General features: G+C 39.2%; 1 protein-coding gene across 2 annotated transcripts in view; it reads left to right on the top strand.

Moving 5' to 3' along the window:
• The first annotated feature begins 1,152 nt into the window (after positions 1–1,152).
• Positions 1,153–25,320, top strand: part of STK31 (serine/threonine kinase 31) — a 71,716-nt gene continuing 47,548 nt past the window's right edge. The window contains exons 1-9 of one of the 2 annotated variants that reach the window (XM_081970877.1): positions 1,153–1,239; positions 5,691–5,729; positions 5,840–5,892; positions 6,158–6,256; positions 9,303–9,377; positions 17,153–17,311; positions 18,311–18,651; positions 22,180–22,348; positions 23,184–23,299. In XM_081970877.1, coding sequence (XP_081827003.1) covers positions 5,702–5,729; positions 5,840–5,892; positions 6,158–6,256; positions 9,303–9,377; positions 17,153–17,311; positions 18,311–18,651; positions 22,180–22,348; positions 23,184–23,299 — 1,040 coding nt within the window. In that variant the 5' untranslated portion in view covers positions 1,153–1,239; positions 5,691–5,701. Of the gene's footprint in view, positions 1,240–1,841; positions 1,864–5,690; positions 5,730–5,839; positions 5,893–6,157; positions 6,257–9,302; positions 9,378–17,152; positions 17,312–18,310; positions 18,652–22,179; positions 22,349–23,183; positions 23,300–25,320 lie in introns of those variants that run through there. The other variant, XM_081970878.1, reaches the window with a different exon arrangement.

The raw sequence follows: 25,320 nt of genomic DNA, 5'->3' as shown, positions 1-25,320 counted from the left end.
GGGTACCTGCGAGACCACCTACTGCCACCAGTAGCTTCCCACCGTCCAGTACGATCCCACAGAGTTGGCTTCCTCAGGGTGCCGTCGGCCAGACAGTGTCAGCTGGTGACCCCCAGGGGGAGAGCCTTCTCTGTGGGAGCGCCTTCCCTCTGGAATGAGCTGCCCCCGGAGCTTTGCATAATCCCTGACCTCTGGTCCTTCCGACGCGCCCTAAAAAGTTGGCTTTTCCAGCAAAAGCCAACTTTTGTTAATTTTAACTCATTTTTAAATGTATTGTCCTATAAATTCGGTTTTTTTGGGGGGGGGGATATGTATTTAATTTCTTTTTAACTTTTGGGATGTGTGTTTTTTAATGTTGTTGTACGCTGCCCTGAGTCCTTTGGGAGAAGGGCGGCATATAAATCCAATAAAAACAAACAAACAAAACAAACTTATATTTGATATCAACTTAGCTTAAAACAATTTGATATCATATTAGTAACCTAGACTATCACTAAGTGTTATATCTTTTTATTGTTGATGAATGTATTTTATTCTCCTTATGTACACTGAGAGTATATGCACCAAAGACAAATTCCTTGTGTCCAATCACACTTGGCCAATAAAGAATTCCATTCCATTCTATTCTATTCTATTCTATTCTATTGATGGCACTAATGCAGGGTTAAGGGTGATTGTATGCTTTTTGATCCTGAAAGCTTGCAAGATAGCTTTGCTACTTCTGCCTGATTAAAAATTAGCCAGAAACCTAAATGAAAAGGGATCACTGAACTCTGTTCAGCGAGGCTAATTTAAAAAGAAAAAAAGACCCACCTTTTAAAAAACCACTGGCAAAGTATGCACAACACTTCATGAATATGGGGAAAAGAGGCGGTTTTACCCAGGAAGTTTCTGTGTAAGAAGGATCAGGCAATTCAGCTACCTAGGATGAAATGTACAGACTATTCTGTAGCAACCACGGGGAGGAAGCACGCCCATCATACCACACACTAGCCAAACGGGACTGAAGGCATCCCCCCCCCCAAAAACAAAACAAAAACAAAAACAAAAACCCGAAAGACACCGAAAGCTCAGGACCAACGGGTAAAGAGCCGTTCTCAGATTTGCCCAATCAGATCCGAGAAAAACTTTTAGGCCGTTAAACTCTCGCGCAGGCTTAGACTGATGCAATATCTCACGTGACTGTACGAAGGGCGCAATTTTGGTGGCGTGCTTCGAGTATTTCCTTCTCGCATCAGGGTGAATATTCGATCTTTTTTCTATAACTCTCGAAGTTCTAATTGGCCCAATTGTTAAAACAGAAGGTTGGCTGCGATTCTGAGATAGGGTGAACGCGGGAGGAAGGGAAATAAAATCCGAAGCGCATCTCCCAGCCACTTGCTAAGTGGTTATTTGATTCTAAAAAGCTGAAACCTTTAAGGCTTTTTTGGAATCGCTCCTTTGCAGCAAAATAAAATAAAATAAAAATAAAGCGCGAAGAGGCCAACAGTCGAGTCACCTAGTCTTGCTGAGAAGTGGAGTCTGCTAATAGTATTTAACTTACGCGTGGCTAGATTGCGTGACGCGTTAAACGAAAACTTTGGCTATTAAATCAGGAAATTCAGCTGCGTAAGAGTTAGTGGTTTTCTACGGTGTGTACTGCAAAGCCAGCTGTTAGGTTAACTTGGTTCAAGCAACGGGGGTAAGTAAGTGGCTTACCAAGAGGCTACGAGTTACTTTTTTGGTACTAAATTCCAAGAGGTTCATCCTGTGGAATATCTGCAGCCCAGCCTCGTGGAGTAGCTATCGTTTTAATAAGTTAATATTAATTATATAAAGATAGGCAGTTGCAATGTTAGATGTACCCCGTGACTTACAAATGAGGTAAAACAACTGGATTTTTTATAACTTCAATGTTCTGGAATAAACTACCATTTTACTTTTTGCAACGTTCAGCCAAATTTCTACTGTTTTTAAATTAGTGAAATAGAAAGCTAGCTAGGATATGTTTTCTGTAAATTTTGTGCCCATAGAAAATGGTAATTATTTGGATAGTTACTTTTAAATTTAATTAGGCTGGGGTAATCTTTAAAGCAGAATGGCTAAAAGTAGAGTATGGGGGTTGAAGTCTTGAATTAGAGCAGGGAGATCTTAAGTTGTAAACTAGCCTCAGCCACAGCAGCTTACTAATACTTACTAATGTCTTAGATGTACAACCACAATTGAGCCCAAAATTTCTGTTGCCTGTGCAAGACAGTTGAGTTTTTCACCATTTGATTATCTTTCTTGCCACACCTGTAAAGTGAATAATTGCAATTAAGTTAATAACCTGGTGGTTAAGCAAATTTCTTTCTGTCCAACTTTACTGTTTTAAGAAAAATAATATAGCAAACAATACCTTGAGCTCCTGAATGAAAAGCAGGATATAAATCTAATTAATCAATCATTTTATAACATTGTCAATTGTAACACTGGCAACAATTCACAATTTTAATGTTAAATTTTAACTATTCTTGCCTCTTGTTTCCAATTTATGTATATTTTTAAAATATTTTATTTGTAGAGTACACAGAGTCCAGTTGTATATTTGTATACTACCCAATGAGGGATATGGGTGGTTTCTAAATTTGATAAATTAAATATTGTGGAAATTAAATAAGTAGGCGTGATCTTGGACAATGAGATTGAAGCAGGTTTGATGGGAATCAGCATTTCCCAGTCTCAAAAAATTATGTCAACAGATTCCAGCTGATTTTCATAGTGTTACAAAGCTTGCAACTGAGGCTGTCCCTATTTTCAGACATTGGTAAAAGGGTGTTCTTGGGATTAGAAATTGTTTCTGTGTGCCTATCATTACTACTAATTAAATATATGCAATATAAATTTAGGAAGCTTGCCTTTTAATCACAGCATTAGCTTATTTAACCTGTTATGGCAGTGTTTCTCAACTGTGACCATCTTAATGTTAAGATTGGTGGACTTCAACTCCCAAGTGTTCCAGGGAAATACTGCCTGAGGAATTCTGGGAGACGAAGTCCTCTCATTTTTGTTGCCATGATTGAGAAAGATTGCTCTATGGTTTAGGAATTGGTAGACTCTCCAGGACTCGCTGGGCTGAAGTTTTTCCCAGATTCATGCCTCTACCTTAGATCATTTTCTTCAGTGTTTGTAGCTGAATCTGAGGGGCAGAATAACCAATTTCGTTGTATTTAAGTACAGTGACAATAAAGATTATATTTAGAATAGTTTAGGTCCCTTTAATTAAACTTTGGTTTGATTGAAGCATACAGACTTTACTTTTTAAGAATGAGAAGAATGAACTTCCCATGCACATAAGATCTCTGTAGCCTGTGCTCTACAACACTTAGGGGCTTTTCTCGTTGCAGATACTCTTTGTTAGATTTATGTCCTATTTTTTCCCTAGAAGCTCAAGACCCTTTATAGAACTCTGATAGAATCTGCCTGTTCAATCTATTTGGGCTCCTTAATATCTATTGGGATCCTGGGAATGCACTTTGTAGCAGCACATGCTCTTGAAACAAGATTTGCTTTGAGATCCAGATAGTCCATACTGCTGTTTAAAAAATCTGGGAAGGCCTGGATTGTTCAGCTAGGCCTTTGCTAAAAGAGAACAAGACTGTTTGCTTATTTTTGATTCCATCCCATGTTCTTAACATTTATAATTTTTTCTCCTTCGTTTTCATTGATTTTATTGTAATGTTTTTGTTATGATTGTTATGAGCAGCCCAATCATTGGGAATCACAAGGCATACAAGTTAAATAAACAAATAATTAAAGTTTGATAAATAAATTCCTCTGGTTCTTCTCATAAGTGTGAGATAAAGTTGGTTTAAAGTTATTGAATATATATTTATGGCTGTAGGTCTTTCTGCTTCTAAGCCAACATTTTAAGCAGAGATCCCATTTGTACAGCATACCAAGCATTTTACTTTAACTTTGCTTTGACTTTTGTGGAGTGGAACAAACCCAGCCTGCTTGCTTAGTTTATGACTCAGTGTTTTGCAGCTCAGAAAATCATTTTATTCAGTATTCAGAATAAATTTATTATAGCAACATGGTCACCAAATCATAAAACTGCTAACTATATTTTAGCTAAATGTGTTGTGTGTTCTGAAAGGGTGTTGGGCAATTCCTATTATGGCTTAATGTCTTGGTCCTGGTTTGGATCTTGAGTTAGGGCTAATCCTATCATGTCCTGAGGGCCATGTCTTAATCCCATCACCCTGGATCTGAAGTGGGGGGCAGGGAGTGTCAGCCGCTGAGGGTGTTACTTGGAACCCTGACAAGGAGCTGCAGGGAGATGCTTTGTCTTTAAAAACATGTTTCTCCTTTTCTCATCCAAGGAAATAATATTCTGCCTTTTTAATATTTCCTAGAATATTTCATTCTTCTAAGAGGGGTGGGTGCTAACTTTCTTCACCTCAGTATTAGATTTGATTAGGAGGAAAAGAAGTGAAATAACTTTGACAAGGTTATAGTGCTCTTGTATAAAATCTAAGGTGTGGCTGCATTTGAAATAATACTATTCTAAGTTTAGATTCTAGGTCAGAGCGTTCCAACCTTTTCTATACCCCACACCTTTAGAATGCTTCTGATATATCCTTGTATCCTTTAAAATAAATAAATAATTATATGCATACACATATACACTATAGTTTTGAAACTTCTGAACCCAAGTTTTCACACCCCCTCTAATATTGTCTCTTACTGGGTTGGGAACTCCTGTTCTAGGTGAATCTGGAAGGAGTCCTGTTGAGGAAGCTTGTTCAGGAGAGACTAATAAGAGGCAGGGACATCTGCTGACAAAACAGTGGTGCTCTAATTACAAAAATAAACATTTTTAGTAAGGCAAAGCACTTTCAAAATTTAAAAAGCAAGTGATAGTTGCATCCATGTTGTCATAAGAGAAACCCTTTTGGTATTACTGCTGCATGCTAGAGAAATGGCTTATCACACATCGTATTAATCTATGAATTATTTATTCAGGATTTTTTTAAACAAGACAGATCAGGCTGAATTTGCCATTGTACAAATTCCTAAGCCATTATTTATAAATCCAAATAAATGGTTTCATACGACTTACTAAGCCTTCATTAAACTAACCTCATGATGTACAGCTAGTCCTTGACTTACAACCATTTCTTTAGTGACCATTTAAAGTTACAATAGCATTGAAAAAAGTAACTTGCAATTGGTCATCATACTTAGGATCATCATAACATCCCCACCATCACATGATCAAAATTCAGGCACTTGGCAGCTGGCATGTATTTTCAATAATTGCAGCGTCCCAAGATCATGTGATTGCCATTTGTGACTTTCCCAGCTGGTTTTCAATAAGGAAAAAAAATGTGGAAAGTCAGATTTGCTTAACAACTGCATAATTCATTTAACAATCTTACAAAAAAGACATAAATAAGGTGAGACTCATGTAACCTTTTTGCAATCTGGTCCCAATTGTAATCATTAGTCGAGGACTACTCATATTACTATGATATCTGAACCTTATCTACAGGTTTGAGAAGGGACAGCACATTTTTTCCTAAGAAAGTGGCAAGTAAATTATCCCCTAGTTTCCTGTTTTTTTTTTAAATTTCACTGAAAAGGTATTTGTAATGATGAAACTGCTTAAGTTACTAATAATAAATCATAGGCTATTATTCTAACCAACAATTGCTTTCATATTATAGGTTCTGTCAACATGGAGGAGAAATCAACATATAATAAAGGTATATATATTAAGGTATAGGGTTTTTAAAACTTTAAACATAATATAATTATGTTTATATTAATTACATTAATAATTAATATAAAGCATTCAAGTTTTTTCTTCTCACAGTCGAAATTGCAGTTGGCTGTCATGTAGAAGATGCTGCTACATTTTGGGCACAGGTAAGGTCAAAATTGTGGGGTGTTATGAACAGCACTGTTGATTAAAGTGAGATTAAAATAATTCATGCCTGAGGGAGTTATTATTTATCTAAAATAGATTCTTGATGCTTAAATTTGATAAAATCAAGTGTTTTTAAAGATAAACTCTTAAAATTCTATATATAGAATGTTTTATGTTTGAATCATTTTAGTATTTGTCATTGATTATGTGGCATAAAAATCTTGAATGTGAATATTGATTTGGATTTCAATGTGTGTTGTTTAGAACATAGGTAAATCTCAGGAAATTTTGAAGATTAGTTCTGGTCTGGCTGAAATCTGTCCTCATGCTATCCCAGTTTTTGGCAATCCTGATTTTAATAAGGTAGGTTATACACATATGTTCTTATCAAAACATTTTGCAGGGATCACTTGAATTTGTATGCTTTAACATGCACTCCGAGGATTTCTATTTGAAGTAAATTGATGACCTTTTAAATAATATATTATTGTCTTCCACCTCTGCTTTTAGTACATGCACAATAAATATTGACTAGGTTTGCATTTCATGGTAAATGATAATATAGTATTACTTATGACCCAGCCCAGTTTGTTAAATGTGACTTGTTCTACAAAACTTGGTGTAATGTGATCTAGCTTTTTATTTACCTCAAAATATTGTATTCAAATGCCATTTTCATTTATATTTGTCTTGTACTTTGAGAAGTTTATGATAGAAAAGTTGAATAAATATTTTAAATAAATACAAGTGCTAATCTTGGCATCATTGTTGAACATGAAATCTTAATGATTGGCAAGCTTCAATCATTTTAATGCTTGTGGACAAAGAAGAGCGGCTTGCAAACAGTTAACAAATTATGAATGCATCACTATCAAAAAGAAAAATGTACTTCTAGGCTGCAGAAATATTATAACAATGTATACAAGTAGACCTTAGTTACCGACTGCGTCATGTAGAAATTGTTTGAAGTTAAGGGTTGACTAAAATAATAAATAATTATGATCGGTCATTGCATTTGTGATCATCACATAATCATTGTTTGCCTTTTTTTGCAAATGCCTTACAACAAGCAGTTAATAGAGAAGGCAGAAATTATCATGTGATTTTTTTTTTTGCTTAGCAACTGTGATACTTATTGTAACAACCATAAGACTGTTATGATCATTTGATTTTCTGCTTAGCGATTTAGCAACCAAATTGCTAATTCAGTTATAGTTCCTAAGAGTACTACCTATGTTAAAGATTGGTGGCTTAGTTTAATAGCATCTTGAGTTTGGGTAATTTGCTTGACTACAAGTAGTCCTTGAGTTACGAATGTAATGCAGCCTTCCCATTCCATCCATAAGTTGAGAATTTGTGGGGGGAAACTTGTACCTTGAATGAGATCATTCTCTGCTTTCCTCCACGTATTCACTAATTTATTGCGTGGGCAAATGTGCAGCTTGTAAGTGCACATGAAATATCTTGGGATAGGAAAGTCCATAGGGTGGCCTAGTGATGGAACAGGCCACCTATTTCAAACAACCAAGGCCTCCCCTGAAGCACAGATATCTCAGTCTTCCTCCCTTGGGTTCCTCACAATTGCTTCCCCTCCATCCTGCCACAATGGATGACTTACCTTTTGAAGATCTGTTTTCTCTCTATCCTATTTCTTTGCCTGCTCCATTCTTTCTCATTGGCAAAGGGCTTGACGAGGCGTCTGGCAGTGAGGAAGCAAGGTCAGAAGGCTGTGCACGACCTTCTGGACCTCCTTACTCGGTGAAAATCAGCTTGACAAGGCTTCCGGCAGTGAAAAAACAGGCTCAGAAGCCTTCCAGACCTCTTGCTTGCCAGACTAAGCGTCTGGTGGCAACAAAGGGGGCTGAAGGCAGCCTTCCAGGTCTGCTTTCTAACTGCCTGAAGCATCATCAAGCTGATCTCCGGTGAGAAAGGAGGTCTAGAAGGCTGTGTGCAGCCATTCTGGGCTGCTTTCTTGTCATCAAAGCACTTGAGGATTGTGTCCCTATAGACTGGCAGCCCTTTGCAAAATGCCTTCGCCAGTAGGAACAGGGCTTCAGAGGAATGTGCTCCACTACCAAAGCCTACAGGATCGCAATCTCCCTGCAGGCTTTAGCAAGGAAACAGCAAATGGAGGGAAGGCCTGAGGGACCAAAACCTTTCCTCCATTTGCAAACATCTAGGTCTCAATTTGCAGAGAATAGAGGCCTACAGTGTGAGATTACATGAGATCGGTAGCCCGAGATCTCGTGCTACTGATCTTGCATGATCTTGCGGTGCATTAGGCCTATGTTCTCTGCGAATGCAGGCAAAGAAACTGTGACAGAGAAGAGTCTTGCAAGGTGAGTATCCACAGGTGAAGTGCCTTTGAAGACCTAGCGGGGGGAATAGGAGGGGTGAATGTTGCAGAGCATCTGCAGTCATTTGTAACAGTGAACAACTGCCATAGTGCTGCAATATAATTTGGGGACTTGTTCATAAATGTTACAGGGCGCTTATCACATAACTTCTATCGCTTGTAACCAGGGGATTACCTGTATTCTAAAATCATAAATATAAGGATGGTATGGAAGCAACATCTCTTCGCTTGCTTATAGTGTGTTTGCTCTTAACTGTTTTATGATTAAGCATGCTGTTAATAGATCCTGGATATTGGCCTAACAAAAGAATTACTATTTTCTGTTGCTATGGATTATTGTGCATAAAACTCTTCACATAGAATTCTTTGTATGAAATTGAAAAAAATGTTTTTTTAACTTTTCCAAAAGGAGAATTTTTACAGTGTTACCTGTAACTTCTATATTTTCCCCCTTATATTTGAAAAAAAATTTTTTTTCTCCAGAGTTATAATGGAGAAACATAAATTTTCAACCCAGATTTTTTTCTCCTTGGAAATTCAGATTACTATAAACTGTTATGAATATTTTGTTAAGGGGTATTAGGATGAAATTTCATAAACCCAAATAACCTGTGGGCATATTAAACTACGTATGAGAATATCAGAATAAGTTATTCTGAAAAAGTGATATAAAACTATGGAATATATCTTTGGTAAATTGCTGGAAATCTTTATTTCTGTGATGTTTATCTTTATTGGGATGTCACGACGACTTTCTACACATTCTGCATTCTGTATTTTGGATGCAATGTGACTAAATAATTTCTCTAGAACAAGAATTTGTTCTGTTTTGTAGTATTATACAAATACACCTTTTTCAGAATAAAAGGCTGCTTTAAGAAAATCTGAATTGGTAGCTATAAAAATAGAAAAAAGTAGGTTCATTGCATATTTGCAGGAATGTATTAAATGAATTATAATATTCTGGTCAAAATTATTCATACTATAATGAAGTTAGAATCTAAAAATTATATGTAAAGTTACAAATTGATCTACATTTGTTTTAATCCTCAGATATATGGAGCTTGCTTTTCTGAAGATAAGTGTTGGTACAGATGTAAAGTACTCAAAGCTATCAATGATGAAAAAGTAAGAATTATATTTTAATCAATAGGTACTCAGCTTAATTTTCTGAATATAATTTTGGAAGTACAAAAATGGGTTGACAAGAAAAATGATGTTTTGTAAGGTGCAGCAGGTTTAAGTTTGTAGCCTAGTTAATAATCCTATGTACAGTCTTCAAATTTGTTTTGTCTTCTGCTGCTGAATTTTAAAAACTGACAAGTTAGATTTAATTATGGGGAATTCAATTGTTCTCCACTTCATTGTATAATTGGGGAGAATATTGACTTCTGATTTTAATATCTAAGTCTAAACAAAGAGACATTTTCTATAGCTAAGCTTGGATTGACTTTTTGTCCTATTTTGTTATATTTGCATACTTACAAGTAAGTCCCACCAAGATCTATGGACTTTACTTTTTACTGGTGTACACAATTGTATTGATGCTTTGAAAGTCTTAAGTGCTATGGAAACAGTTACTGAGACTTTCTATTCTGTTTCCTTCCCCAGAGCAAGGAGTAGGCATAGGAGATTTTCAAATAAAAGGCAGTTATGGTTAATGGTCAAACAGTTCAAATAGTGTTCCCAGCTCTGATTCAGGGAAAGGCTCAGCCATTAATTTTCAGTAAGAGAAAGTTTATAGAGGTCCCTAGAGAACAAGATGTAATTGCTTAGATTATGCTTTCTATTGTCTTTATACATTTTATTCTCTTGGTTGTTTTTATCTGTAAACACATATTTGGTAATTAGATTTTATTTCTACTATCTCCTTTAGGTGCGTGTCTGTTAGGGATGTAACCCTAGGCTTGGCTTGCCAATGTATATAAGCTATGATTACTTTACTGTTGCTTTAAATGATTAACAGATGTAATTGGCTTGTTACCTCAAGCAGCTATAACAGGGAGCCAGAATGACTGTGATCTCTCTGTTTTTGTTAGAAGCTGATCTGGTGTATTTTGAGGTATTGTGGTTTGTTACTGTTAGCTACTTTGTGTGCTAGACTGAATGTTGATAACTGACTGACCGAACCGTGTATGACTTGGACTGTTAACTGAACTCTGAATACTTCTATATTTCTACATAGTAAACTACTGTATTTTTATACTATTCAGTGTCTCTGTATGCTGGTTTGTGCGTGTTATTCCATATCACTCTCATTACGCTTCTCTGCATACTCGCTCTCCCAACGGGGAGCTTAATTACTTAACACTGGTTATGGGCCCAGTGTACCCTGTGTGTCCAGAGTGTGCCGGATGTAGCTGAAAAAAGAGAGTTGGTGTTGGTACACAATACCGTATACAGATAGCTGTTTAGTTTATAAGTGTTTACTATATATGTATGTATGTATGTATGTATGTATATGTATATATATATTGTTTTTACATTTAAAACAATGCAATGCTGCGGAGTTGGAGTGATCATACGTTCACATTATGTACAGCTAGTTTCAACCATTAACAATTAATCTACTTAATACATTGTCTGTCCTTCTGTTCAATCACAATATATACATTGGTTCCAGTCTTGTCATCTTGTCTTATACCAATCATAAAATCTATTCCATACCTCAAAATATTCTGATTCCCCTTTATTTTTAAGTTCAAGAGTGAGCCTATCTGCTTCTGCACAGGCCAACACTTTTCTGATTATATCTAGCTCTGATGGTGTATTTTCTTTTTCCAATACTGTGCATAGGTTATGCGCGCTGCAGTTAGTATACGTATAATTGAAAGAGGCGGTGGTGAGGCCCCTACTCAAGAAGCCTTCCCTGGATCCAGCTATGTTAACTAACTATCGTCCTGTCTCCAACCTTTGCTTTTTGGTGAAGGTTATTATTTATTTTATTTTTCAGTATTTATAGACCGCCCCCTCTCCCCGAAGGGACTCGGGGCGGTGTACAGATGTCTCATTAAAACGAATACAATAGACGAATATCTTATACCCTTAAAAACGAATTAAACCTCATACAACTGTACAAAAAGTAAAAATTAAAAATTAAATTAAAAACAACTAAAAGCATACCCCTAGAAAATTTTAAAAATGCAGGCTTGAGGAACAAAAATTGGGAATTAGGAATTAGGCAAGGCCGGCTAAATTGAACAGGTGGGTCTTTAGTTTCTTACGGAAGGAGCGGAGGTCGGTGGTAGTCCTGATATCTGGGGGGAGGTCATTCCAAAGGGTCGGGCCCATCACAGAGAAGGCCCTACTCCTGGGCGTCACCCGCTGGCATTGCCTAGTGGATGGCACCCGGAGGAGTCCCTCTCTGTGAGCGAATCGGCCGAAGGGATGTATGGGGCAGGATACGATCCCGCAGATAACTAGGTCCTGTGCCATGGAGCGCTTTGAAGATGATGACCAACACCTTGAAACGCACCCGAAAAGCCACAGGTAGCCAGTGCAGCCCGTGCAGCAAAGGTGTTATGTGGGAGTATCTAGTGGCTCCCACAATTGTCCGCGCGGCCGCATTCTGAACCAGCTGCAGCCTTCGGGTGCATCTCAAGAGGAGGCCCATGTAGAGAGCATTACAGTAGTCCAGTCGAGACGTCACAAGTGCATGAGTGACTGTACATAGGGCGTTCCGGTCCAATAGGGGACGCAATTGGCGCACCAGGCGAACCTGGTGGAATGCCCCCCTTGCCACGGCTGTCACATGGTCATCCATTGACAGCCGGGCATCCAGGAGGACACCCAAATTGCGTACCCGATCCACGGGGGCCAGCTGTTTGCCCCCAATGGCCAGTGATGGACGTAACTGGTTGAACCGGGGTGCCGGTAGCCACAGCCACTCCGTCTTGGAGGGGTTGAGTTTGAGTCTGTTACTTCCCATCCAGATCCGAACGGCTTCCAAACATCGGGACATCACTTCGACGGCATCGTTGGGGTGGTCCGGGGTAGAGATGTACAGCTGCGTATCATCAGCATACAGATGGTAATCTACCCCGAACCCACGGATGATCTCGCCCAGTGGCTTCATGTATGTGTTGAACAGGAGAGGCGAGAGGACCGACCCCTGCGGCACCCCACAAGTGAGCGGCCTCGGGCTCGACCTCTGCCCCCCTGTCAACACACATTGCGTTTGACCAGAGAGGTAGTGGGAGAACCACTGCAAAACGGTGCCCCTCACCCCCAACCCCTTCAATTGATGCAATAGGATACCATGGCCGATGGTATCAAAAGCCGCCGAGAGATCTAACAGGACCAAGATGGAGGAACAGCCCCCATCTCTGGCCCTCCAGAGATCATCCACCAACGCGACCAAAGCCGTCTCCGTGCTGTAACCAGGCGGAAGCCGGACTGGCGCGGATCCAGATAATCAATTTCCTCCAGGTGCCGTGGGAACTGTTGCGCCACCACACTCTCTACAACCTTCGCCAAAAAGGAAAGGTTGGAGACGGGACGGTAATTAACTAAATTAGCTGGGTCCAGGGAAGGCTTCTTGAGTAGGGGCCTAACCACCGCCTCTTTCAAGACGGCCGGCAAGGACCCCTCCCTCAGTGAAGCGTTCACTAATTCCTGGAGCCAACCTCGTGTGACCTCCCAGGATGCCAGTATAAGCCAGGAGGGACACGGGTCCAGTAAACGTGGTGGCTCGCAGTCGTCCACGTAACCCGTCCATATCGTCGGAAGTAACAGAGTCAAACTCCTCCCAGAATGGCACCTCAGGACCCGCCTCCGACGTCTCGTCTAGACCGCTAGCGGAGACCCATTCGCTGCGAATCTGAGCGATTTTGTCCTGCAGGTATTCCCCAAACTCCTCTGCTCTACCCTGCAAGGGTGCTTCCCGCGGCCTCTGGGAAAGGAGGGAGCGGGTCACCCTAAACAGGGCGGCAGGGCGGTTATCTGCGGACGCAATAAGAGTGGCACAATATTGTCGTTTGGCCACTCTTAATGCCACAAGGTAAGTCCGTAAATAGGCTCTTACCTGTGCTCGGTCAGACTCGGAGCGTGACGATCTCCATCTGCTCTCTAGGCGTCTCTTGCGATGCTTCATCACCCCCAGCTCCTCGGTAAACCAAGGGGCCTGGGTGATTCGATGCCGCAAGAGAGGCCGCAAAGGCGCAACCCGGTCCAAGGCACCGGCGGCCGCACTGTTCCATGCGGCCACTAGGTCCTCCGTCCGGGTGCGGGTCAGGGCTACAGGGAATGGCCCAAGCTCCGTCTGGAACCTATCAGGTTCCATCAAGCGCCTGGGGCGGAACCATCTAGAGCATTCCGGTTCCGCCTCCCCGCGATGGGGAGCAGCGGTTGGAAAGTCGAGCCGGAGAAGTGAGTGATCTGACCATTACAGGGGCGTGACAACTAAATCCCCTACTCCCAGATCACTCCTCCACTGGCCAGATACAAAAATAAGGTCCAGTGTGTGACCTCCCTCGTGTGTGGGGCCCCGAATTACCTGGGTCAGGTCCATGACTGTCATGGAAGCCATGAACTCCCGAGCCACCTCGGAAGTTTCCTTTACCGATGGCAAGTTAAAGTCCCCCATGACTAACAGCCTGGGGGTCTCAACTGCCATCTCGGAGATCACCTCGAGGAGCTCGGGCAGGGCCGCTGATGCATAGCGAGGAGCCAGGTATACAATCAGCAAGCCCAACTGTCTCCCTGGGCCCCACTTCACACATAGGGACTCACAACCGGTTATCTGTGGCACAGTGGACTCTCTTGGCTCGAGACCCTCCCTTACGATAACTGCTACCCCACCACCCCTACCCTGGGCCCGCGGCTGATGGAATGCACGGTAGCCCGGCGGGCACATTTCCACGAGGGGGAGACCTCCCTCGTGGCCCAGCCAGGTCTCCGTTATCCCTGCCAGGTCCGGCTCCCCCTCCGAAATCAAATCATTAATGAGGGGGGCTTTGTTGGCAACGGACCTGGCGTTGCATAGCATCAGTCTCAGGCCCTGGCCCTGTAGGTCCTGACCACCTAGATTGCGGGGGTTGGGACAAATGACCGGCCGTATCCAACAGCCCCGGTCTCCCAACCGGTTAAGAGATCTCAACCTACCCTCGCACCTACCCTTCCCCACAACCGTTAGAATGGGAAGACCCTCTTCTGGAATGTCACCACTCCCCCTTCTCTTAATCGCTCCGCTCACTTCCTGGTTAGACCCACCTGTCTGCCTGGCACTATTCCCTCCCTCAGCCTGACTGAACCCACCCCCCACCCTGGAACCCCTTAAGAGACATAAAAAAGATCTAATTAAAAAACCCCTAAGATTGCGCTTCCTCCTCCTCTCTGGATTGATAAATCCCTCATCGAGGTGGGCCCTGGCGAGGGCGGGGGGGCATAGTTGCGAGAGGGGGGACTCCCGCAATAAAACCAGGGCTGCCCTCGAGTACATGGTAAGGTAACATTTCCGACAGGGCTACAGTTTGGTTGGGGATGTTGCGGATGGTAAAAATTCCTTTGTTCCAGTGGAGTAAACGGCCCAAATCTTGGAGGGTGGAGAGATGATTAAATCACATAGTCAGTGGGAAAAGTTAGTCCTGCGCCAAGGAGCCTCCTACCTCTTGCCTGCCAGATCTCCAGCCCCACAGCGCTCTTCCACCAAAAGCTGCCAGCCTCCAGCACTCCTCCAAAGTCCCCACTGGAGTGGGAGGGCGGGCAATGAAGCTGGAGGGGGGGCGAGCCGACATTCTTGAAGATGCTCCTGCCCGGTCTTCCACCGGCCACCAGCGCCGCTGGCCTGCCAATCTTCTGCTCTCGCAGCTGGCTCCACAGCGGACCTCCGACATCGGCGCCCAGCGTCCAAGCTCGCAAACCGACATCGGCTCTCTCTGCGTCTCCAGCCGATTCCAGCTGACTTCCAGGCTTACAGGCTCTCCAAACTCTCCAGGCTCTCCAGCCGACTCCAGCTGGCCGACTCCCGCTGGTTCACCGGCTTCACTCTCAACGCCCTCACCGGCTTCTCTAGTGACATCCCGACTGGACTATTGCAATGCTCTATACATGGGGCTTCCCTTGAGATGCACCCGAAGGCTGCAGCTGGTCCAGAATGCGGCCGCACGGGCAATCATGGGAGGTACTAGGTACTCCCATGTAACACCTCTCCTGCGCGGGTTGCACTGGCTACCTATGGCTTTTTGGGTGCGTTTCAAGGTGTTGACTATCATCTTTAAAGCGCTCCATGGCACAGGACCTAGGTATCCGCGGGATCGCATCCTACCCCATACATCCCTGCGGCCGATTTGCTCTCACAGAGAGGGACTCCTCCGGGTGCCATCCACTAGGCAGTGCCAGCGGGCGACGCCCAGGAGTAGGGCCTTCTCTGTGATTGCCCCGACCCTCTGGAATGACCTCCCCCCCGACATCAGAATAACCACCGACCTCCGCTCCTTCCGCAAGAAACTTAAGACCCACCTGTTCCACTTAGCTGGCCTGGCCTAACCGTAGCTTTAATCTTTAATCTTTCTAGCCTGTATTTTAAATTTTTAGGGGTAGGCTTTTTAGATTGCTTTTTAATTTTTATTATTGTACAGCCTAACATTTAATCTGTTGTTAGGGGTATTTAAGATTATTTATTTTGTACATGGTTTTTAGCTGCTGTCTGTACACCGCCCCGAGTCCCTTCGGGGAGAGGGGGCGGTCTATAAATTGAATAAATTCAAATTCAAATTCAAATACATACCACAAACTGACTGCGTATCCAACTGAGAATAAAAAAGTAGGGCAAGCTGACATGAACAGTGAGTTTAAGTCATTGTAGGATTTGGGAGTGCTTGACAAGACTGATTTACCTTCAAGTCAATATGCAAGGGGACGCAAATAGAAATATAAAAGTAAAAGAGTGGATAGGAAGTATGTAGACCTTTATGAAATTTAAACCTCTATGAGTTAGATGATGTTGATATAATAGGTTCTATGTGTGATAAGGGATGCATTATGAATTGTATCTTGAACCTACATTATATACTGTGTGTTAAAGAAAATACAGAAATCATTACTGTGATGTTTATGGATTAAGAATGTGAAGTTGTGTGTAAATACATTGGCAACCCAAGAGGGGAGAGTGTTAGGAATGTAACCCTAACTATGATTACTTTACTGTTGCTTTAAATGATTAACAGATGTAATTGGCTTGTTACCTCAAGCAGCTATAAGAGGGAGCCAGAATGACTGTGATCTCTGTCTGTTTTTGTTAGAAGCTGATCAGGTGTATTTTGAGGTATTGTGATTTGTTACTGTTAGCTACTTTGCGTGCTAGACTGAATATTGATAACTGACTGACAGAACCGTGTATGACTTGTACTGTTAACTGATCTCTGAATACTTCTATATTTCTACATAGTAAACTACTATATTTTTATACTATTCAGTGTCTCTGTATGCTGGTTTGTGTGTGTTATTCCACATCACTTTCATTACGCTTCTCTGCATACTCGCTCTCCCAATGGGGAGCTTAATTACTTAACAGTGTCTATTTTTATTATAAATTAAAGTGATATTTCTTTATCCAGATTTTTTGCTCTTTGAAAACTGATGTTGTTTATAATGCTAAGCTTCTTGATTTTTTACATAATGTCCCTATGAGGAAAATCGGGAAGGAAGAAGGCTTTCCTGCTTTGTTCAAAACTAAGGAGCAAAATATAAGTGATCTTTAAATAAAATAAGGGTTAGAACATTTCAGTGACATAGTATAAATACAGTTTACTTTGTGTTCTTCGAGAATCCCAATCTGGAAAACCATTATAGCAAGCCCAGCAAGGAGTGAATGGGGTGGAGTGTCAACTGGAAAAAATAGGCTTCACTACCTTATAGCTTCAAAAGGCAGATTTTAAAAAATCTTTGTTATTTTGCTGTTACAGTGTCAAGTATTATACATTGACTATGGGAACACTGAAGTCCTCCGAAGATCAGAAATAGTTGAGATCCCTGAAAACTTGCAATTTCCTGGTGTGGCAAAAAAGTATACATTGTGGGGATTACAGGTATCAGCTAATATAGATTTAAATCAATTTGATCAGGTAAGCCAGATGTTTCATGTGATTATGTTTGTGCATATAAATTTCAAATGTAAACTCCATGGTTGGTAGTCATGGTAAGGGTGTGGAGAAAAATGCATATATTTAAAATTGAAAAGAAAAGTAACAGCATTAGTTGTTCTTCTCTTGATAGCATTCGTGTCATTTTAATTATATTGTGAGCTATTTATTCTTTATTTCTTTTTTTACTGATTATGAAAAAACCCTAGTTTTAATATCTCATAAAGAAGCCTTCTATAACATCTTATTGACTTCATGAAGATACACCTGAACAAGGAATTGAGCTTTTATTCTCTCTCCCCTCCAAACTTTCCCATTTAATTTCATTTATACAAAGGCAAAATGGTGAAAAGCAGTCTGTGTCATTCTCCCCCCCCCCCGCCCCAGGTTGTATAAAAGTGGGTTTCTGAATTGCTGGCCAGGGCATCACAAATGGAGCATGTCCTTGATTGTAAAGTAGTAGTCAATATCCTTGAAGATCCTCGCATTATAAAAAACTGAAATTAAATGCTCAATTGAAAGGGATAGAAAAAAAGGAGCAATAAGTAACAAATAGATATGTTTTGTTCTGATCAGAAGTCTTGATTACTCCATTTTATATACCTTTCTTACTTATAGAATTATCAAGTATGTTCAAGGTGTCAAAGATGAACAGGCAAAGAGATGCTATTAATATTTAGATTAACCAGCCAGCTAAAGGCATTCAATTACTGTTTTAACAAGAACTGTCTAAAGCAATACTGGAATATATTTTCTAGTTTTTGGTTAAATCAGATTGAGTGTGGCTCTGAATGATAGATACTAAGGTGACCAAAGTACTGGAAGCAATTTGTGTATTTGTTTAATTTGTTTTTGACATAAAATGTAGCTTTTGATGAGAGAGAATATAAGCAGCAGTGCACTTCATTAGTTCTGAAATTGTTCAATTGTAAGATCATATTTCAACTTCTTGTATAATACCTTCTAATTTTTATTTTGTAGGGACGGATATTTCTGAATAGTTTGATACTTGAAAAAGAAATGAAGATAACACATAAAACAGTGCATCAGGACGGTACCATTGTTGCCCAGGCAGAATGTGGTTTACTGGATGTTGGTGAAGAAATGGCTAAGAAAGGCTTTGTTGAACTTCGCAAATCTCCCATAAAAAATAAATTCTTGGATGCAAAAATGGATTTCTTTTTGTATAAGAATGCCAAAACATCAACTCCAAGATGTCCAATAAACTCTTTAGCAACTACTAGAATGACAGGAAGTTTTGGTGATATGTTTCTGGGTGAAAGAAATGAGAATAATTCTATAGATAATATTTCTCCGATCCAGTAAGTTACAGTGGGAGATGGTTTTCTGTGATATAGTTTGATTACTGTGAAAGGCAATGGTACATAATGATTTCTTAGATTAAAGGTATGCTACCAGTACCAATATATACAATATACTGCATCCAGTTTTCAATTTTTAATTTGCTACAATGGAAAAACTTCCTCACATATTTAATTATATTAACATGAATGGGTAATTTAATTGAATTTTAAGTTTGATCCTCATTTCATTAAAGGTTGACTTATTTCTTGGTCCCTCCTACATTTTAGAACGTACTTGCCAGCAAAACGCTGAAACATCAAGGGTGGTCTAGCCTTGGTTAATGTAGCCTGAATTTCTCTAGAAGGAAATAAGGCTCATATATAAAGCTAAACCATTTGTTAAGCAATGATTTTTTAAATTATTTTGCTGATATAAAATATAAATGAAAACAGACAATAGGAAAGAAGGTATGGGAAAAAGAAAGGGGAATAAAACAAGAGAAAGAAAAAAAAATCTGCCTTCCAACTTTTTTTTTATTACAGTAAATTACATGATAAAATTAATCTCCTCAGCTTTTTACTTATATAAAGATAGTGCTCATGTAACAATTATCTATCATCAAAAGCCAAAATTAAAACTTCATTTTTATCTCTTTAGAGCAGAAACTCCATAAAATGGTTTCAAGTGGAAACAAAGTTAGTTACATTATTTTTCCCAAATTAAAATAGTTGCATATGTAATAAATTCCATTTTTTCTCTCCAGATCTATGTCCAATAGTCATATTTTTTTATTTCTATTATATATTTATTTCAAGCATCTTTTAAATTAAAATTCAATCTGGTCACAGTGCTTCTTTACCTTGTTGCAAGTCCATCAGATATGATAAAAGTACTTTTCTTACAATTACATTTCCAACAAATATTTGAAATGCCTTTGTCAATTTTCCATAAATACCAATAGTACATCATTTTATAGATTTTTAAGGTTTTAGTTCAGCATAAATTTCAGCCCTTTATTCCACTATTTACCCACTGCTCAAGCATTATAACTAAAATTGTTTGCTCATTGAATCATACAATATTTAATATATTCATATTTTAATTCAACTTCAACAGCATTTGTAAATCTTCAGAATAAAAAAAATAACAGTTGGAAAGGACCTTGGAGTTATTCTAGTCCAGTCCCCTGCTCAAACCCTATCTCACCTCAGGCAAATGGTTATCCAATCTCTTTAAAAATCGCCAGTGTTGGAGCACTCACTACTTCTGGAGGCACATCATTCCACTGATTAATTGTTCTGTCAGGAAATTTCTCCTTAGTTCTAGGTTGGTTGTCTCCATTGCTTGTTCTGCCTTCAGATGCTTTGGAGAATAGATTGGACCCCCTCTTCTTTGTGGCAGCCCCTTAGATATTGGAACACTGCTATCATATCACCTTTAGTCATTCTTTTCATTCATCTAGACTTAGCCAATTCTTGCAATCGTTCTTCCTTTTAGCCTCTTCTGTGCACTCTTTCTAGAGAATGTCTTTTTTATGTCGTTGCAGCCAAAACTAGATGCAATATTCCAAGTGGTTTTGCCAAGGCATTATAAAGTGATATTAAACACTGTACATAGTCTTGATTCTATCCCTCTCTTAATGCAGCCTAAAATTGCATTGGCATTTTTTGACAGCTGCAGTACACTGCTGATTCATATTTAAGTGATTGTCTAATAGGACTCCTTCTCACAATTACTATTAGGCCCAAGTACCACCTATTTTATATCTCTGCATTTGGTTCTTGCCTAAATGTAGAACCTTAGAACCTTACCATCAAAATTAAAATCCTCCTATATCTTGAGCCTATCTTGTGTATTGGCTAGTCCTGCAAATTTGATGAGTTCCCTTATATTTTCTAGTTTATGGAATCTTATAGCAATGTACTGGGCCTAAGACAGAGCCTTAGAATACTCCACTGTATATTTTTTTCCATGTAGATGCAGTTCCATTAAGGCCTACATGCTAAGTGTGGTGGGTGAGCCAGTTATGAATCCATCTGGTAGTGATGCCGTCTAACCCACATTTTTCTATTTTATTTGGTAGTTGTGGTGTACTTTATCAAATCCTTACTGAAGTCCAAATGAATTATATCCACAGAATTTTGCTACTCCACTAAGAAGATCTTATTGTCAAAGGATGCAATAAAATTTGTTTGGCATGATCTGTTTTTTTAACAAACCCATGTTGGTTTCTGTTTATGATTTTATTTGCTTCTAGGTGTTTGTAGATTCATTGCTTGATTAACTTTTCCAAACTCTTTCCAGATCTTGATGTTAAGCTGATAGATCTGTAGTTTCCTGGATCATTTTTTTACTTTGAAAATAGGAATTACAAGCAGCCCCTTTCCAGTCATCAGATAGTTCTCCAGTGCTCCACTATAAAACATATATAGTTCAGTGATTCTAAGATCACATTGGACAATTCTTTCAGAATCTTGGGATGTAATCTATCTGGTCCTGGTAATTTGAAATTGTCTAGAATGAATAGGTGTTCTCTTAGCATTTTCTTGCTTATTTAGACTTGTATTCCTAGGCTACATTTGACAGGTTTTTTTGATAGATTAAACATTTTTTTCCATTTGTGTAAATGAGTTACCGTATTTTTCAGAGTATGAGACGCACCCTCTCCCCCCCCCCCCAAAAAAGAGGGTGAAAATCTGGGTGCATCTTATACACTGGATGCAGCATTTTTGGCCTCCCAAAACCCTTCCCCTTCACAAAAATGGACGTGCGGAGGGTTTGGGAGGCCTGCAAAGTGCTCCTGGGGCTGGGGAGGGCAAAAATGAGTGAAAAACATTTTCACGAAAATGAGCCATTTTTTGCTCATATTTGCACCCCCAGCCTCCAGGAGCACTTTGCAGGCCTCTCAAACTCTGCATGCCCTGTTTTTCAAACTCTGCATGCCCTGTTTTCCTCAAAAAATGAGTGCAGAGGGTTTGGGAGGTCTACAGAGTGCAAAAATGTTTTTTTAAAAAATTTACCTCTTCAAAATCTTGATATGTCTTTATACTCTGAAAAATATGATAAGAAATGGAGTACTAACACACTGCTCACTCCAGGAGTTAGATTCTGAGTGGCTAAAGGTTGACTCAGCCTTCCATCCTTCTGAAGTCGGTAAAATGAGGACCCAGATTGTCAATAAAACAATAAGGATGTGGCACACATTCTAGGAATTGAATTTGAAGCTTAATTACCATTCAAGTGTTAATGTGTGATGTGAATTTTTGAGACCATTTTGAATAACGCATATAATCTTTCTAGCTTAGCAGTGAAGTGGAACATATTGAAAAAACATATCCTTACTTTCTTAGGAAGTTGAGCCATAAAAGTTGCTGTTGTTTTACTCAGGTTTGTTACATCAATGATAAATTAATTAGCAGCTAGTAAAGATGTCCTTGGTAGGCTTTGGACATAATTCTTTAAAACACACCTCAAATTCTTTCAATGAATCTTCCTTGTATGTTCCAATAATAGTAGAATAATAGAATAGTAATTTGTGATTTTAGAAAGATGTCAGATGTTACCCTGGAAAAAACAAGAGAGGATCAGAAGTTGATTGAGGAGATTGAGAAACTAAAAGAAGAAAATGGGACTTTCCAAAAAGAAAACACTATTCTTTCCCATCGGTGTGAAACACTGGAATCAACAGTACAGAAATTGGCATCTGATCTGGAGGTAGGATAAATAGAATATTGCTACACCTGTAATTATGTAATTGTCAATCTTACAATAATGAAATGATATAGAAAATTCTTCCTTTGTTGAAAAAGAGTGGGTGGATGCTTGATGTCTAGGTCAGGGTTTCTTAGACCGTCAATTTGTCAATCAAGAAATAGGGTCTTCAAGAAGTCCCATCCAATAAGAAACACTGATCTAGATGTTCTTTCTTTAATGTGTTTAACTTTTGTCAGTAGATTCTGTGGGCCTGACTAATGGGTATAAAGGAAGGTGCCTGAGACAATAGTGGTCCAGCTAATATAAGCAATTCTTTACAGTCTTCATTTGTTAACCTGGTATCCTTTAGCTCAATAATAGTCCACAATCACTTGTAACCAAGCCCTTTTGGCTATGATTGCTAAAAATTAGAGGCATTGTTCACTATTTGAGGCAGAAACCCACAAAAATATAAGCTATAATACAGGCTTATCATGGCCTTAAAATCAAACTCTGAAATTCATCTTCTATGTTGAGAAAATGTTGCCTTGCCCAAATGCGTAACACGGCTTCATTCAATTTGCTTTATCATGCTTTGCCTTCCTTAGTAATAATAAATGTGACCCTTGACTGCTGAAAGGCTAATTACCCTCTGGTTATATTGACTTTTCATCTCCACCAGTTCCATTTAAAATATTTATTCCAGTACTGTTTTTCTTTGTGATTTTAAACTGCCTGAAGCAAAAAATCTGTGTACCTGTATGAAAGATATACTTAGTCCTGTTCAATTCTTCAGTGATAGCCTGTAAGAAGCAATATTGATGGGCTAATGCTTTCATTGGTATATGCAATGCAGAAAGAGAAGAAAGCTTCCAAGGAAAGCCATGATTGTATGGAAAATAGGCTGCTCACTTATGTAGGAACTACAATGAAAAAATTGGCTATCAGCTTTGAAAAATTGAAAAAAATGAGGTATGCATTTTTCTAGACTATATCTGTAAAGGATAATTTTTAGTTGATGTAAATAATAATAATCCTGGATATTTTTTCAAACATTGATTTATTCTTAGGATAACCTATGATTTGTTTAACCATAGTTTATATGAAACAAACATAGCAAAATAAGGTGGGGGTTATTGAGAGAAATAATTTTAGATATTGCAGTCAACAAAAAATAATTAAAAAGTGAAAATTGCCAACATTTCACAAGTTTCAGAACTACACTGCAAAAACATATAGACTACACAACTCAACCAGGGTAGAGCAATAGACACAATTTACATAGACTTCTGTAAAGCCTTTCATTCAATGACAAACTACTTCTAAAACAAAAATCTTATGGCATTTCCGGATCCTCTGAGACTGTCTACTGTTGACCTCACCTCATTCCTAAGAGGTCTATAACTGGCGTGCATAAGCACACCAACGTGTCTACTGTCCCTGTCCTACTGTTCCCACTTACCATATCCATTTCCTGTATTCATAATCATGTTTATACTTATATCTGTTATCTTATACATGCTTGACAAAATAAATAAATAAAAATAAAGTTTTCTGCTATTTCAGTTTCATGATTTTGCTTGTTCCCAGCTGAAATCTCAAGAGATCTCATGGAAAATATTGACATCTTACGAGATTTAGTTGTCTTGCATATTTTTGGTTTTTTGTCCATTTGTTCCTAAAGCAGATTTATTTAATTTTGGAAAGCCAAGGGTAGCATCAGGAATCTTGTATTTGTTTCCAGAGCACTATACAGGTGCATGTAGACAACCATGAATACATTTTTACTGCCACAGTTGCTGAATTCATATATAAGTAAAATATTGTACTGTGTTTCAAGTACAATTAGCTGGCCTAGCCGATTTATAGTCCCATTTTTAACCTCCTGGCAAACATTCTATTCTGGGGTAGTTTTTTAGGGGTAGTTTTTAATGTATCTTTAATTTTAATTATTACTGTACAATTTATATGTTACCTCCTCCATCTATATTTATCTATATTTATGTATTTATATTGTTGTTTTAATATGACTGTACACCGCCCGAGTCCCTTCTGGGAGAGGGCGCGGTTTATAAATTAAATAAAAGTAAAGTAAAGTAAGTAAAGTACATTGATCAGAGTGATACTAAAAATAGCTTACAGAAAATCCTTGACCTTACAATTGACCTCCCAAAAGGTACTTATGATGGCCGCTCACCTCTCTCCTGGTCATGTGATCATTGTCAACTCGTGAACAGTCACGTTTTGGGCGCTTAGCCATTTATAGCCATTAGCAGCATCCTGCAGTTATGTGACTGATCTACATTTTTTTGCTGGAAAAACGGGTTTAATTCTAGTTTCTTGCAAAAAATACTCATTGTGGACAATGAGCTTGACTAACAACTTCAGCTTTTGCTTACTACAGCTGCATTCCCTTAATAACTGCAAAAAGATTGTAAAATTGGGTTGGTTAAATGGGTGCCTTAAGTTATGACCATCATGACATATGACAGAAATTTAAGGCTTCTGTACAGGACAACCTGTAGTGGCCCAGTTAATTGAGTAGAATGCCAGCTTACTTTTCAGCAATGGTTTGAGACCTCAGTAGGAATTTGCAAAATTTGATAATTCAAGAACAGATTATCTCAAAGACCAGTGGACAGTTTAAACCTTGTTTTTTTAAAAAAAAAATTCTCTGAATGGGAAGTTGTTTAAAGTGTCTTGGACACACAGCAGTTCCACAAAAGACTTTTCTAATCTTTCTTCACAAAAACATGTTTTTTTTCTCACAATGTCAAATAGGGTTTACCTAACATACATAAAAATATAATTATATATAATATTTAAATCAATGTGTTAGATTATGTAAAGATTGATCATAGTACCAACCTCTGTCAGTTGCAAGAAATGTAGAAAGTCAGTGTTCTGGCTACCATTTTGATTTCATTGATCTTTCCCCTCCTCTGATCCCCCTGGTTATTTGGCATAGTGAAACATTTGAACAGCTGTGTAGA

Source organism: Natrix helvetica, assembly GCF_964273705.1.
Source record: "Natrix helvetica genome assembly, chromosome: Z".
Lineage (NCBI taxonomy): Eukaryota > Metazoa > Chordata > Lepidosauria > Squamata > Natricidae > Natrix > Natrix helvetica.
Note: the sequence above shows the minus strand (reverse complement) of the source record. Positions and strands in the feature narration are given on the sequence as shown.